General features: G+C 52.6%; 6 protein-coding genes across 6 annotated transcripts; 1 reads left to right on the top strand and 5 right to left on the bottom strand.

Annotated features, from left to right (window-relative positions):
* Positions 1 to 1,296: 1,296 nt before the first annotated feature.
* Positions 1,297 to 2,865, bottom strand: BDZ99DRAFT_253276 (uncharacterized protein). Its single transcript, XM_033713712.1, has 2 exons — positions 2,568 to 2,865; positions 1,297 to 2,371 (listed from the first exon to the last, which is right to left on the bottom strand). Exons 1-2 carry the CDS (start codon positions 2,704 to 2,706, stop codon positions 1,374 to 1,376), a joined length of 1,137 nt encoding a protein of 378 aa, XP_033580256.1. The 5' UTR covers positions 2,707 to 2,865; the 3' UTR covers positions 1,297 to 1,373.
* A 583-nt stretch (positions 2,866 to 3,448) lies between these two features.
* Positions 3,449 to 5,267, top strand: BDZ99DRAFT_460557 (ethanolamine kinase-like protein). Its single transcript, XM_033719411.1, has 2 exons — positions 3,449 to 3,886; positions 3,935 to 5,267. Exons 1-2 carry the CDS (start codon positions 3,607 to 3,609, stop codon positions 4,927 to 4,929), a joined length of 1,275 nt encoding a protein of 424 aa, XP_033580255.1. The 5' UTR covers positions 3,449 to 3,606; the 3' UTR covers positions 4,930 to 5,267.
* A 1,355-nt stretch (positions 5,268 to 6,622) lies between these two features.
* Positions 6,623 to 9,893, bottom strand: BDZ99DRAFT_253225 (uncharacterized protein). The gene is made up of 4 exons (XM_033713711.1): positions 9,545 to 9,893; positions 9,203 to 9,378; positions 8,596 to 9,104; positions 6,623 to 8,502 (listed from the first exon to the last, which is right to left on the bottom strand). Exons 1-4 carry the CDS (start codon positions 9,793 to 9,795, stop codon positions 6,784 to 6,786), a joined length of 2,655 nt encoding a protein of 884 aa, XP_033580254.1. The 5' UTR covers positions 9,796 to 9,893; the 3' UTR covers positions 6,623 to 6,783.
* A 667-nt stretch (positions 9,894 to 10,560) lies between these two features.
* On the bottom strand, positions 10,561 to 11,148 carry BDZ99DRAFT_517564 (uncharacterized protein; the record flags this gene model as incomplete). Its single annotated transcript, XM_033725190.1, has 1 exon — positions 10,561 to 11,148. One exon carries the CDS (start codon positions 11,146 to 11,148, stop codon positions 10,561 to 10,563), a length of 588 nt encoding a protein of 195 aa, XP_033580253.1.
* A 1,270-nt stretch (positions 11,149 to 12,418) lies between these two features.
* Positions 12,419 to 13,633, bottom strand: BDZ99DRAFT_517562 (glycoside hydrolase; the record flags this gene model as incomplete). Its single annotated transcript, XM_033725189.1, has 5 exons — positions 12,419 to 12,583; positions 12,662 to 12,726; positions 12,901 to 13,301; positions 13,441 to 13,472; positions 13,535 to 13,633. The coding sequence occupies 5 exons, from the start codon at positions 13,631 to 13,633 to the stop codon at positions 12,419 to 12,421; spliced, it is 762 nt and encodes a 253-aa protein (XP_033580252.1).
* On the bottom strand, positions 13,519 to 14,180 carry BDZ99DRAFT_253173 (uncharacterized protein). The gene has a single exon (XM_033713710.1). It carries the CDS (start codon positions 14,076 to 14,078, stop codon positions 13,656 to 13,658), a length of 423 nt encoding a protein of 140 aa, XP_033580251.1. The 5' UTR covers positions 14,079 to 14,180; the 3' UTR covers positions 13,519 to 13,655.
* Between the last annotated feature and the right edge of the window lie 430 nt (positions 14,181 to 14,610).

Here is a 14,610-nt window from a genome sequence, read left to right as displayed (position 1 = left end):
CGCACCACACATGCGACAAAGGAAGTGGTGGCGGAAGTCTGGCTCGATCAGCGCGAGAAAGTCGCTGCGTTCTGCAACGGAGCTCGATAGCTGTTCGTATTCGGGCCCAACGATGGTGCGAATCGTCTTGCTCGTCAAAGAGAGGGCAGCACGAGAGGAGAGTGGGAGGAGAGAGGATATGTTCTGGAGGAGCTCTGTAGGTAATTTGCTGAGCGGATCAGTTGGTGGACCGGGAGGCGGTTTGTGGCGCTTGAAGAAGAGCATGATCCTCGGGAAGGGAGACTGTATACTTTGGATCTCAACGTGGCTGCTGGGTTTCCGAGGCGTAAATGCTCTCTTGCCGCTGTCAACAGCACTTTGACACAGTAGCTCCAGATCCTGAATCAGACGTCAGTGTGTTATTCTGATCTGATATGATTTGCCAGGCCACTCTAGACGGCGTCATCCGACATCGATATACATACCTTGAGCGCACGCGATGGACCCTCGCGAGGCAGATAGTGTTTCGCCTGGGCTGGTTATGTGAAGAAGCTAGCCTTGAATGGCAGAGCGTAGACTGGATCGCCGTGGTCTGCTGGATCAATCAAGCACCACTGTTCGACAACAAGGTCAGAGTTTGAGAAAGAGGAGCAAGACGAGCAGACTGAGAGCTGCTAGGCCGAGACTTTTTAAGGCTTGCAGATCCACCGAGAAATGCATCTAGCCCTGCCGTAGCTGGACGCCTAATCTATATATCTCAATATAGTGACAGCCCGGTCTGGTGCGTCTATTTTAGGAGAATCCGCGGTGCATTAAACGGTGGTGCGTTAAACGGTGGTAGAGCCGGCGGTTTTATCTGCAACCTGAGGTTCTAAGCTTGCATGTCACCTGGGCCTTGGGACGTATGGCTGCCTGTTGTTGCGGGCCTCGCGCCCTGGTTGGCTGTAAGCGACTGGGCGAAACGCCTCACCTCAGTTAAGCAGGCAAGTCTTCGTTGGCGAGCACATTGGAAGATTCAGAGCTACAACCTCGAATCTCTAATTGCATGGTACATAGAAGGCAACATCACCCTCTTCATCTCCGCGAGCGACTGAGTGATGCGGAAGCAGAGTCTTGCTCCCAAGCGCGGCACCGATCCCATAGACAGCTCTTTCGATCGCCATTCGTAATACAGATTAGAAAACAGAGATATGCAAGACATTTACAGTGGTGCGTTAGCTTCTGTTTTCGAAACAGTTAGAGCTCACTTAGATAGGAATGCTTCCATCTCCTTCTGTTAGTGGCTTAACTCCAAATGAAAGCATTCTAGATAGGGAGTATGGACCTTTGATCTCAGTGTACCAAGGCTAGCTATCCGTAACAGCACCAGGCGTCCGTATGAGAGAACTGCTAGCTCATGTATTTCTAATTCGAGACTGATATCGAGGCAGAGGAATCCATCCGAAATTAGGAAGGACGATATGATCACCCTGGCGAGTGTTGCATTTTTCGAAGGTTTCAGAGATTTCCGTGAGTATTCTCCAGATTCTTCGCCTGTTCTTCAGTGCATAGTATTTAGTTCGGGAATTACAGGCCTTCTTCACAGCCAGATACCTGTGAAACCAGTTGATCTCTGAAGGATGTACATCACCCTCGGGGTAAGCGAACCCCATCTCGGACTCGGGGAGAAATTTACTTCGCCAGAAGGCTTGTGGGAGTTCTTGAGGCCGTGTGTTGTTTGCGACAGCCCGTGAAGCGAGTCTGAGTGCACACACATCCTTTGAAGGCAACAAGAGTAGTACCATATGAAGAAGCTCAGGAGGCAGGTGGTATAATGCATCCCAGGAACCATTCGTTGTGTGTTGCCCATGTGTGGAAGACCTCCCCCGTCGCCAACCTGGATAGCTTGCGGACTCGTACTTTTTGATGAGATCGTCGATTGGAGGTAAGTTGTTTAACACGGAGAGTTCGCAAGGGTTCGCATGGACAGTCTTCCATTTAGTCGCCATTCTAGGCGACGCTAGGCTCGCGTCTAGGCATTTGGTATCAACACCGTAGACGGACGTGGGCTCAATGTGTTGTCCTGGACGGATGTCGAGAGAAATTAGGAAATTGAAGAGGCTTAGTGCGAGAGTGGAGCCGTCGTAACCTGATACTGAAGTGCGACACTCCAGTAGATTCCAGCACGCTTTGTGGACAGGGAATGCCCAAGCGGAATCGTAAAGTTGTAAGACTGCAAAGGCCTCATAACTGGCAGGGCGTAGTATTAAAAACTGGCCATCGGCGACCCCACGATCATCAAGGTCTCTCCAGTTTGCGGCATCAGGGGGCGCAAATAAGACCGTATGTTGAGCGACCTTCAAGAGGAAGCCAACGCCGGTAATGAACGGAGCGGTTCCCTTCCGAGATGTCACTGCAGCCACAGAGGTCATCGTTAGCTCGCTTTTGACTAAGACTGAGAGAAATTATGGTGTGCCATCATAAGTCTGTATACACTGGCTGTTTACGATGATCAACTTCGTCTGATTCAAGTTCTTGAGAGCGTGTCGGGGCGCCCATAACAGCGGCAAGGAATCATATACAAATGTTTAAGAAGGCATAGTACTGACCAATACGGAGTTCCTCATGCCAGTCTGACGAGCGTTCCCTATTCCAAGCGAGGTTCCAAGTCGTCGGTTGTCCGAGTGTCATTCGCTCGAAGAAGGCGCCACAGAGGGGACAGTGAATGCAGGCGATGTGCTCCGACATGGTGACTTTCTTCTGATCCGTTAGGACCAACTTGTCCAATCTAAACCTGAGAGGAAGTCTACAAGTTGCAGCCTATGATGGGACTGAGTTCGCGGATATCGCCGTTTAGGGTGGCCGGGCGAGGTTATGAAGCGTTCAAAAGAAGCGCCTTGAGTTTCGTCGTTGTTTCCTGGAAATAGGATCGAAGAACTCCGATCAATAGCAGACTAGCGCCCGCAGGGTTTCCTCCTTGTATTGTGCCTTTTCTGGAAATGTAATACGAAGGGTACTTATAGCGTTCGACGGTATTAATCAGCGGCAAACTGGTCGTCTTTTCGTTCAAGCTGGACGCATGGCTAGTTGCGCAGGAGGTAGGGGCTTGGACGAGGAGTACACAAGCTTCAGCTGATGGGGCTGATGGATTGGTGGTGTTGGTGGTGAGGGCGTGACGGCAAGGCTGAAGTGAAGGATGCCACGGATGCATTAATGCAAGAGAAGGGTCCACGCGAGCCGAGAAGCTCGCGTCACTGTGCGGCGTCGGCATTGGCGTTTGGCAGGGTTCCGCCTGCCAAAATCCCCAAAGCCAGTTCTCCGGAAAGGTCTCGTGTCTACGCACGCAACTTCAACAACCAAATTGCGCTTACACCACGACACCACCCGATCAACTACGCATTACTCCCCGGCGAGAACTCCCCACCTTATTCTGAGTATATTCCATCTAGCCGTAGGTCCCTCCGTGCTTCACCCGTTCTCTACACTCCCGCTCGTTTCCGCGTCACGCAACAACGAGCGCTGCATTACCACATGTCGCGGGCCTCTTTGGCACTCACTTGCTGGTTTCATTAGTTGTACTAGGTGAGAGCGATGAAAGCTGACTTGAAGACCTTGTAGACCCATAAACCGCCAAATACTACCCTTAGAATGGCTGCTCTTCAGAAGTCTGAGGCCATTCGGCATATCCAACTTTCCTACGACAACACCGACTCGCAGAACTCCGCCTTGCAACTCATACTAGCCCTCAGACCCGAGTGGAAAGCTACGCAGGAGACGATAACGTTTGTCAAATTTACCGACGGCATCACGAATCAGCTATTCAAAGCCATCAACAAGCTGCCAGGGCTGTCAGAGAAGCAGGTGGACCGGGAGGCTGTGCTGCTGAGGGCGTATGGCAAAGGCACCGATGTGCTGATTGACCGCGAGAGTAGGTGCTCAGACGAGCTCGGACTGATTGCATCTAACCAGTTTACAGGAGAAGCACTCGCACACTCCCTGCTAGCCCGCCACAACCTTGCACCGTCGCTTCTTGCACGATTCGAAAACGGGCTCCTTTATAAATACGTCGAGGGCAGTGTCTGCTCGCCAGCTGATCTTCGCCGACCAGAGGTCTGGCGTGGTGTGGCGAAGCGATTGGGAGAATGGCACGCAACGCTCCCCATTTCAGCCATTAGCTCAGAACCCACCCCTAGCCTTTCAAATGGCCACCCCACAAAGCCTCGCAATAAGCGAACTGCGTCTCTTGAAGCAATTGAAAAACTCATCCCTGGCAAACCAGTTCCAAATCTTTGGACTGTCATGCAGAAATGGATCCTTGCCCTCCCTTCCACCTCACAAGCTGAAAAGACCCGATGCGACACACTCCAAACAGAACTCGAATGGCTCGTCAAGACATTCGGCAATGTCTCTGGCCTCGATGCCAAACCCTTTGTCTTCGCCCATTGCGACCTTCTCTGTGGAAACGTCATCATCCACCCATCTTCATCTGCATCCTCTTCACGATCTAGCAGTTCTGCCTGCTCAGACGAAGTTGACCTTTTCGTCGAGGTGTCTTTCATCGACTACGAGTATGCAACACCCGCACCTGCAGCCTTCGATCTCGCCAATCACTTCGCGGAGTGGGGCGGCTTCGACTGCGATTTCAATGTCCTCCCAACCCGCTCACAGCGCCGCGATTTCCTCAAGGCATATCTAGCGAGCTACAACTCACATACGAACCGCTCGTTTGACAGCTCCGAGTCCGAGCAGTTGTTTGAGGAAGTGGACCGCTTCCGCGGCGTGCCGGGCTTCTATTGGGGAATTTGGGCGCTGATTCAAGCTCAGATCTCGCAAATTGACTTCGATTACGCCAATTATGCCGAGATCAGACTGGGCGAGTTCTGGGCATGGAAAGCGGAGGTTGAGGGAAAGAGGGAGAAGGAGGGCAGCAAACTGCCGCTGCGGGAGCGAAGATGGGCACAAGAAGAGTAGAAAACTGGACCCTCTAGTTTGATGAGACGAAAGATACGGAGTATTCAAGCCTGCTTTGAGATCACTGCAAGAGGCTATTGTGGTCCGCACCTGGTTCTTCTATTTCAATCAATACTGCCAGCATTGTCTACTCTCCGTCTCTTTCATTCGCACAACCTTCTTCTTTCAATGCCGAACTGCATTTCTGAGATAGACTCTTAAATTCTAATGGCGACTAGAAACAGATGCGCGGCTTCAACAACCACGAGTCTTTTCTTTAACTCTCATTGGTTCTCCCGGCTGCAAAAATTTGGCGTTACTTTCATGCTTCCCTAGCAAATCTCTAAGACAACGGCTGGTAAAAGTCATAGAGGTGGGATTTTTGCTGTGTTTTCTTCTCTCTTCTTCTCTTCCTACCGTTTCGAGTGGGAAAGTATCCCTTTTATGTCCTCAACGACGATACCCGGAAGAGGTTAGCTGGTCTGGCTGTTTGCTTTTATTACGTCTCGACTACTAGATATCGTGCATTCGGGGAAGATTCTTACCTTATCAAGATAGACACAGGCACCAGAGATGGACGAAGACTCGTTATATATAGCGTATCCGCATTATACGGAGCAAGGCGGCTTTTAGTAACTCTTGCAGCGTTCGTCTTTAAATTCAACCCTGGTTTCGTCACTTCAGCTCCTAGTGCGTGGATCAGAAACCTCTAATCTGCAGTTCGGAACTAATCAGGGAATCACTTCATTCAATGACGAATCTATTCGAGTTGTAGCCGCCGTTGATAGGCTGGTAGCCGGGTCCGTGGTCAGGTCACGTGACATATATGGTCTTCAACGCAGACGGGGTATAAATCCTTCCTACTCGATCTCTATTCTGAAGAACGAGGTTGCTTTAGCTTGAAATAAACAGGAATGCAAATGGACTGATGGGTAGTGGTTGTGTCCGCACTGAGGCATCAACATCTGCAGTCCCTCAATCTTATGCGTGGCTCAGCACCTCAAGACAAGATGGCGCTGATCGCTAATCTAGATGAACCACCCTCGTCAATACGATTCACCTAGGATGATGGAACAGCAGTCGGATGGGCTAATGGTGCTCATTATCGACAGCAGGTGATAGACGGTGGACACGAGTCTCCTTCTCCAACTCCAACCAACTCCATGGCGCTGGTGGGAATATGCTTTGACTCCCCCCTTCCTCTAGCTCCATGATCAGTCTAGCTGTGTGTTTTGAAGCTTTAGCCCTGCCATGTAGTCCCAACACAATCCGTTTGAACACACCCACACGCCTCATGTATGCCATGGATGGCTGATTTGTTTTGTTCCAGCAGGAAAATCCACAACCCACTCCATCGTAGTCTGCCGCTCATCGATCTCCAAACCCCAACTCCTCAACCGATGAAGAAGAGTTCTCGCTTCGATGAGAGCAAACCCTTTATACGCGAAAGAACCCTCGAGTCACATGATTATGCCACTAGGCATGTGATTAGCATCAAGACTAGAGCGTGTAAAATGCTCCGTCACTTCTCCAAACAAAACACCAGCTCTTAAACATCATCTCATCAATTCTCACTATCCGTCTGCTTTTTCCAAATCATTCCTCCCTTTCTCCACCACTCCTCCCCCGGTCCAACATATATACGTGCAAAGAGCGCCGAGGCTAATATTCGCAGATGGATATCGTATTGTGCAGTGAAAATGCTCCAAAGGAAACTCTCCACAACCAAAGAAAAAAAACATAAAACAAAAAAACTGCAAACGACGTTTGCGCAACGACAAAAATCTAGGGTAAACTTTTCCGCAGTACGCCTTGCACAACAAAACCGCAACTCAGTACGAAAACAACAAAAACAATACAAATCGTCGGATTTTCTCAATTCGCCATCTCCAAATTTCCCATACTGTTCATCCAATCCACATCCATCGCAAACCCGCTGCTCTCCCCCTGCAAGCTGATCGGATGTCCGTCGTCGAACGTAAACGCCTCGCCCACCGCATCCAGATTCAGCAAGCTGTCGAAGTCGCCGTCGTCGAAGTCGTTGTTCAGCGGCAGGCTCGAGAACATCATCTCGTCGCCGTGGTGGTTGAACGGGTTCGGCATGTGCATGGCGTGGGCCGACGAGTGCTCCGGGTGGAACTGCGGGCAGGCCTCGTCGTGGTCGTGGTCACAATTTTCGTCGTGGTCGTGCGAGGCGTACTGCCGCATGCCGCGTGTGTGCGTGATGGAGAGGTGGTCGTGGTCTTCGCTGTGGTGGTCGCTCTCTGGCGGCGTCGACGCGAGGAACGTCTCGAGGCGCCGCGCGACTTCTTCGTCGGTGACGTTCGGCCCCTTTTCCAGCGCGGTGAGGTTGGTCGTGCCGGCGTCCGGAGGTGGTGTCAGGGCGCGCGCGAAGTGCGGCGCTTGCTGGCTGAGCTGGGCGAGGTCGAGGCGGCGGCCGGCGTCGACGAGGTCCTCGACTGTGGTGACGGGCGAGGGCTTCGCGAGAGGGTTCGTGGTCAGGCCTGGCAGTGGTGCGATGTGGATGCCTGCTTTGCGGATGGCGGCTTCGAGGAAAGCGGTCGAGTAGTCGGCGGCTGCGTAGAGGTCGCGCAGCTTGCCCATCACTTGCATGCATTGACAGAAGCCGCGGAGGGAGGCGCGGCGGGTTTCTTCTTCTGGAGCCTTGATGTCGAGGAGGTGGATGATTATTGCTGGGAGGAGAACAGTCACGCCGGTGGTAGGGAGGTATTTTACCAAGTCGAGCGAGTCCAGGCGTTGAGCGATGGATGTAATGGCGGATGCAGCCCGACGGACGTTCCGACGAGATACATCGAGCAGCTCGGCGCCTGTGGTGTTCTTGGGACTGGGAGCGCTGCTGCTGTGGGATGATGGCAGGACTTGGGGGCGATGAAGAGCAGAGAGCGTGGTGAAGAAAACCATATGGAGCAGTGCGCGGTGGAGATCAATGCAGTCATCGCCAGTCGAAGCATCGCTGTACTTCGCGTCCTCAGGCAGCTCGTCAACCCATTTCTGGAGCTCCTCGTCGCAGGCTTTGACCTCGCACTTCTCCGGATCAAGTTTCTTGGGCAGGAGCATCATCGTCGTCCGGTCGTTGCTGACGCCCTGCTGATTGTTGAGAACGCAGTACTGCTTGGACAGGACGTGGCTGATGCAGAGACATAGTTTGGCCTTCTCAATGCACATGTTAGCCAACTGGCGCTGCATATCGACATCTCGGGCGATTCTGCAGTCTTGCGGGATGCATGTCACGGTGTCAGGGATGGGCGCGAGGTCGAAGTCATCGAGAGTGAGCATGGGCACATCGTAGTCCTCGGTCTTTATCCGCGTCGGCCTCCGCATTCCCAGCGCTATCAGGCGGTCTCGCATGTAGGTCGACCACCATATCCGCTTCCACAGCTTTGTTCGCTTCGCGTCCATATTCGACTTGTCCGGGTTGCGGTGCAGGCCGATGGTGTGCGCCACCGACGTGGCCACGCCCATCCAGTGCCATGTGTCTTTCTGGTCATCAGGAGTTTCGTAGTAATACGTCAACAGGAGGAGTGCCTGCACTAGGGATACGCGATCGGACTCGTAGTCGAAGTCATACAGGAGCTGGTTCCGTCAGTATTCCGAACGAATTGCGGTGTGCCGTTAAGCGAGTTGGGCAAAAAACGAATTACGCGGAAATAGATGACTGTCGCTTACCCTCGTCTTTTGGAAGAAGTCCTTCCGCGCTTCCTTGCGGGTGACATAACCAGCGGCTCGCAAATGGCGCATATCCACAAAGGCCGAGCCAGCAAACATGACTGACTGGAAAAGGATTAAGCTAATCTTCCCTAGGTTGCCGTCCGCATTGTCTAGGGCAGCCACAAACTCGTGGAGATCCAACAACGGCATGTACGGGTGTACGAACTCGACATAGGCCCGAAGCAGTTCGTTGCGCAGAGGGGTGCTGGGGATCGTGAGGGCCCCTTTCTTCTCGAGGTACGAGACTTCATCGGGTCCAATCCTGGCTGGTAGCGGTTTGATGAAAGCTGGAAGATTCGCGACCGGCGCCTGTTTAGGAGCAAGATGCGCAAAGTACGGTCCTCGGGAATCTGTGGATAGTGGACTGAATCCTAGCATGGACGGCTGCGCGGCTGAATTGGAGTTTACCGAGAGTCTGCGATTTAGCTCGGAGAAACTGTAATTGAGCCGACTACCGTGGCTTTGGTCTGAGGCCGGCGTCAGCACATGTAAACGGCAGGTGTCATGTGGGACGCATTAAAAAAAATAAAGGAATACGAAAGAAAGAAAAAAAAGGTTGACGTACAGATGGAATGTGGCACATGCTCTTCGCTGCTCGGCTCGGGATCATGTGATCGACGGGATGAGGCAGCTGCAAGATTCTGAATAGAGTCCAGAGCCTCACGCGCCGCGAGCTTCCGTGTCGCGCTGGCTGCCGAGGCATTTGTCTCTGTTGTTTGGTCCTCGTCCTTTGACCATTTCCTGTCTAACGTCAGCACATTGCCACCGCTGTGCAGCTTTGCAGCTCCCCGGATGGAAGTTGACCGGGGTATTTCGAGATCGATATTGGTCTGAAGGTACGCGCGGATGACGTACGGGCAACGAAAGAAAAGATATGGGAAGATTCTCAGGGCGGCGGACTACTCACTTTTTTCTCCTGCTTTCGGACACAATGCACTCGACCTCGTCCAGTCTGCAATTCGTGCAGGGCGCGCCGTGCTCGGTGACATTGCATCGTACCTTACGCGCTCGACAGCACTGGCACGCTTTCGACGCCCTCCTCTTCACTGAGCGACCATTTCCGTTTCCGTCCAAGTGGGCAGTAGCAGCCTTGCGCTTCGGAGGCTGTTGATGGTGCTGTATCTCGTGGTCCGAGAGGGAGGCGTTGGAGTCAGACATGGCGGCGGTTTGGGGATCCTCTGGATGAGAGGGAGGGGGGTCAACGGGATATTAGTATGGGGATGGGCACGCGGGCAGCTGCGGCAAGGGCAGGGAATCGTGAGGATTATGTACGGGGCCGGGCTCCCTCATAGTGGCGGGCTAGCTTCACCATTCTCCTCGAGCCAGGCCTCGTGGAGCTCTTTGGCGTGTGGGGATGGGACGCCCCAGACACAACGTCGACAACCCCCCGGATCATCGGAGCTATTGGGCCTTGGCGGCGGGCACTGGTGCACCCCTGCTGCTTTCACAATTGTCCCAGCGGTGCCTCGGAAGTACTCGGGTACCCATCTCCGGACAGTCCTTCAGCCCTCCGAGCGGATCCCACAATCGTCAGCAGCCGCCAGCATGAGGCATATCATGCGTGCCGTTGTGCCGTCTTCATTTCCTGCCTGCAGCCCGCAGCTGATCTTCCTCGACAGTGAGCCTCCCCCCCGATCTGTCTCGGTACTGTCTCTCGGTATAGTCTCTCGGTACAATGGCCGATTCTATGCGCATTTTGAAGACATCTTGTGCAACGACACACTGCGCCATGTCAGAGCCGTTTGCGGTGGAAGCATGTGGCCAGCAGGGCTTGAGCAGCCAAGCCCTGAGTCATGTGCTCCAGTTCAGCTTTGCCTTCACCGTCATGAAGCGCAGCGGGCTGCGCGCCGGCCTTCTCTCCACACTACTCCAGCGCGTCAAGACTCCGCAGGCATCGTGAGGGCAATGCGGCAAAGCCCAGCTCTATGACTTTTTATCCTCTTGCGGAAATGGACTTCCAGCACACCTCGCGGTCTCGACTCGCCCAGGGTCTGTTGCATGGTACAGCCAAGTTGCCGCCAGTCGCCTCAGCCGAGCCGCTAGCCCACGCAAAAAAGCTGGATGCATATAAATTGCGGTCTTATGCCTCTCTTCGGCGGTCGATTCTCGGTCGTACTGGGAAGCTGCTCTGGGGAGAGGGTCTGGTGCGGCGTTCGCCGACTCAAAGCTGTCGAATCGTCGATGGTTCCGAATATCACCGCCGCCGTCGACAACTTCCCCTTGTTTGCCTAGGACGCGCTTCGGCGGGCTAGGAAATGCCTGACATGGACTTCTACTCATGGCACAGTGGTATTTCCACGCGCCCGCAGTCTCTGCGCTTCGCATCGAAGGATTTGACTGTGTTATGGTGCAAATGGCGACATCAGGTACCGCCACCACAACTACCGGCAGCAACGGTTTTCCAGGAGGCTGCCAGTCATGTATTGTATTTCCAATCAAGCGAGCGAGAACGTGTGGGGCGTGAAAGAATTGGCGACAGCGGCGATCCCCAGACTCCAGGATGCGGGCCATGCATGTGGTGACGGCGAAGACTCGGACTGTCTTCCAGCCCAACCATGCCCCAATTAATCCGCGGCCGGAACAACGTAAATACACTTGTCCACGACTGCAATCCGATCGCGGACTGGATCACCACCTGCAGGCTGCGGGTCTCTTCTGGCGGACCTCCTCCATCTGACGGTGAGTAGTTCAATTTCTCTATCGTCACCACTTATACCGACATCCTAATCTACTCACTCTTATTGATACCGACCTGTCTAGAACGGCTTAAGGAAAACCTTGGGGCAAATCACACCATCCCAGTCGCATTGAATCGCGAATCGCTAATCGAATGTGGTCTAACTTCTCACCTGGTTGGTACGATCCCGCAGACGCTAGAGGTGGGCGTGGAGCCCCGCATTTTTCTTTACGTGGGTCAGGTCAAGTTTGATCAAGAGGTGGCAACTGCTGCAGGGCGCGGCTGGCAATTTGAGGGGAATACTCCGTCCCGCGATACGCCCTGATGCTGAGGTGGACATCAGGAAGATACCGCAAAGGATCTACCCAGCATACAGGTAGGATCATCCCGGTCTAGACACGCCCGAAGCCAAGGATGCCACGAATCTGTAGCCCCTAACCAATCAGGGACGATGCGATTATAAAGGAGGTTCTGGACGGATCACGTGACTTACAGCTAGGTCACATGAACGATCTGTCATCGACTATTCGGACTCCCTCCGAAACGATTATTCATCCAGGGAATCATCCTAGCGGCCTTCACGCTTATCTACGATGCGCTACTGATCTCTTGGTTCATGAAGGCGACATTCACTTTGCTAACCGTAGCGGAACCGCACTGATCCATTTTGGAACCGCAAAGGCGGAATGAGTACCACGATGTCCAAATAATTTACAGTCAAGCCACCCGCTTCCCCGCACTCAATGACGTCCTTACCACCGAGTCTGTATGGATATCCCAGAAAAAACTAGAACATCATGCTATCAGGTGAGAAGGCGTTCCGGGGCAAAGGGTGGAACGCCACGACGCATACAAACAACATCATACGAACAAATCAGAAAAAAGGAACTTCACTAGACCGCATCTAGAGTACGAGGTTACAGCTACCTGCGCCACTCAATTACGCCAAGGTTATGAACACCTTCATTTTCTTGAACCGAAGAAACGTTTGTTCTCTTCCTCATAATCGCACAAGACAACGGCCTTTCTTCTGTTCTTCAAGCTACTCATTAAATGGAATAAGTATACAAATTAATAAACCCTACCACATCACTGCAACACGCCTCAAGTATTCAAAAGATCGGCATCGGGCCCTGGACACGGTGCAATCGGCAAAGACGCATCCACAATTTCGCCCTTGATCCTGAACAAATGCTGGCGAATCTTAATAGCCTGCTCTGTCACGTTGACAGGTTTTGCTGGGTTACCATATTGCAGGGTGAAGCTATCCTATCAAATAATCAGTTGCTATGTTTTTAGCATTCTCTTCGGAGAAGATTCGGAGTAAGACATATATGGAGCTCTTACACCGGAATGATTAACGTAAGTCGTGCAGTCTGGTACGTTATGCGTGAAGAGACTCCAAAAATGATCTAACACGGTGTCAGTCAATATTATACTCAAAGAGCTGTACTTTGTCCCTCGGCTGCTGGAGACGATTCAACTAATTTCCTGCAATCACCACCGGCTTCTCCTTCCCCTGATAGCTCTCAATAGTTGCGAAGAAGTCTTCCAAGGCGTCATATCCGGCTGCACATTCGTCCAACCATACTCTGCCGCAAAGTATACCTTATCCGCACTAGCAACCAGGTCAATACCGTTTGTCAATTTCGTGTTATTCGGCGGGTAAAAATGATCTGAGAAGATATCCACGTCCTTGATGCTCAGATGCGTCTTGTTTATTCCATAGGTTCCATGGACTACGAACTTCATGGGCGCGAGCTTCTTGATATAGCTCGCGATTTCGGCCGTCCATGCGACTGGGACGTTCATAGCTTGGAATTTAGGCTCACCGAGCTCGTTTCCCGTTTTGTAGGCGAAGATAGTCGGATCGTCGGCGTAGCTGAGGCCAGTATAGGGGTTTATGTGTGCGAGGAGAATCTTGATGTAGTTCTTGAAGTCCGCAATAATAACGAGATTAGTATAGAACTCCTGAACCTTCGGGTCGCTGGTAAGAGGGTAAGCTTTCTTTCCTCTACTTCGATTTTGCCACGCCACCTTCAGCCTTTGAATTTTTTCAGATTTTGAATACTCGCATCGCCTCCGACGCGGAAATATTAACCCTCCTCCACCTCAAAAACACAAACTTCCCCCCATGATAATAGTCATAATTATCCACCTAAACACACTCGTCAGCCACACCCTCTCAACTGGCCCTTCCCAATGCCCCTCCATACTCACCAAAGGCGCAAACAACCGCACCCCATGCATCCTCGCCTCGTACACCGCCCAATCCATCGTCTCAAACGCATCCTCATTCACCACCCCCAGCTCCGGCATCAAACTCAGCGGATTCCCTACACTAACCCCCCAGCGTCTGCGAGCGGATCGTCCGTCCCCCTAACACCGCGACCGTGTTCATGATCTCGGTGATCCGGGCTTTGGTCGGGTAGCTCGCGTTCAGCAGCGCGTAGAAGGGGGCGCCGGCGGGCGGGATCACGTTCTCGTCGAGCCCGAGCCAGTACACATTTGTGCCGGAAGCGGTCCAACGCGTGTTAGAGAGGAAGAGTTCGCTGCCGCGGCATGTGATGTAGGTGTTGCGTTCGAGGGCGATGTCAGCGCTGTTTTGTAGGGGGAGAGGATCTTGGAGTTCCAGGGGGCGAAGGAGCCTTTGAGGGAGCTGAAAGGAGAGGAGGGGGTCTGTGAAGTTGGAGACGGGATCAGAAGGAGCTGCAGTAGTGAGGGTGGCCAGGGTGAGAAACAGCACGGGATAGAGGAGCTTCATGGTGGGCAACTGGGAAAATGATTGACCTGACTGGGTCCAACTGAACTAATTCAGTTCTCAGCAAGGAGGGAACTGAGCGGACTGAATTTGAGAAGGAGAAAGAAGCAGAGCGTGTATGTCACGAACCTGAATTTCTACCTCTTCATATTTTTGGACCTGCAATTACCCGCTGCCGAAACGCACGTACATGTGACATATGACATATGCCATATGCCATATGCCGTCTGACAGCGGCTCGCCATTGGGAGCCTCCGTCTTCAAAGAGGCTAAACAGCAGTTCGTTTAGACACCTTATGCTAGTCAAGACCAATCGCATACTTCTGCACAGGCGATCGCCCTCGGGGCATCAGCGGGCCAGCACTCGTTGAATGATGGTTACTCTTACTTCGACTAGCCTAACATAATCATCGTGATATATTCGTCTCGACTTCCAGAGTGTATAAGAGCACCTACCTTCTGAATCACCTTTAAACCTCAGCTCAAATAAATGTCTAGCAATTTCCAAGCCATCTGTTCACTTTTCTCGAATTTG

Source organism: Mytilinidion resinicola (genome assembly GCF_010093595.1).
Source record: "Mytilinidion resinicola strain CBS 304.34 unplaced genomic scaffold BDZ99scaffold_5, whole genome shotgun sequence".
NCBI classification, from domain to species: Eukaryota; Fungi; Ascomycota; class Dothideomycetes; order Mytilinidiales; family Mytilinidiaceae; genus Mytilinidion; species Mytilinidion resinicola.
This window is presented reverse-complemented; position numbering and strand designations above follow the sequence as displayed.

Bases quoted from the DNA above. Each gene is read 5' to 3' on its own strand.
- BDZ99DRAFT_253276 (XM_033713712.1), bottom strand. From the start codon at position 2,706: ATGTCGGAGCACATCGCCTGCATTCACTGTCCCCTCTGTGGCGCCTTC. The intron at 2,372-2,567 runs GTCAGTACTATG...CTGTGGCTGCAG, and splicing joins GCATGAGGAACTCCGTATTG to TGACATCTCGGAAGGGAACC.
- BDZ99DRAFT_460557 (XM_033719411.1), top strand. From the start codon at position 3,607: ATGGCTGCTCTTCAGAAGTCTGAGGCCATTCGGCATATCCAACTTTCC. The intron at 3,887-3,934 runs GTAGGTGCTCAG...ACCAGTTTACAG, and splicing joins TGTGCTGATTGACCGCGAGA to GAGAAGCACTCGCACACTCC.
- BDZ99DRAFT_253225 (XM_033713711.1), bottom strand. From the start codon at position 9,795: ATGTCTGACTCCAACGCCTCCCTCTCGGACCACGAGATACAGCACCAT. The intron at 9,379-9,544 runs GTGAGTAGTCCG...GACGTTAGACAG, and splicing joins TCCGAAAGCAGGAGAAAAAA to GAAATGGTCAAAGGACGAGG. The intron at 9,105-9,202 runs GTACGTCAACCT...CGCCGGCCTCAG, and splicing joins GCATGTGCCACATTCCATCT to ACCAAAGCCACGGTAGTCGG.
- BDZ99DRAFT_253173 (XM_033713710.1), bottom strand. From the start codon at position 14,078: ATGAAGCTCCTCTATCCCGTGCTGTTTCTCACCCTGGCCACCCTCACT.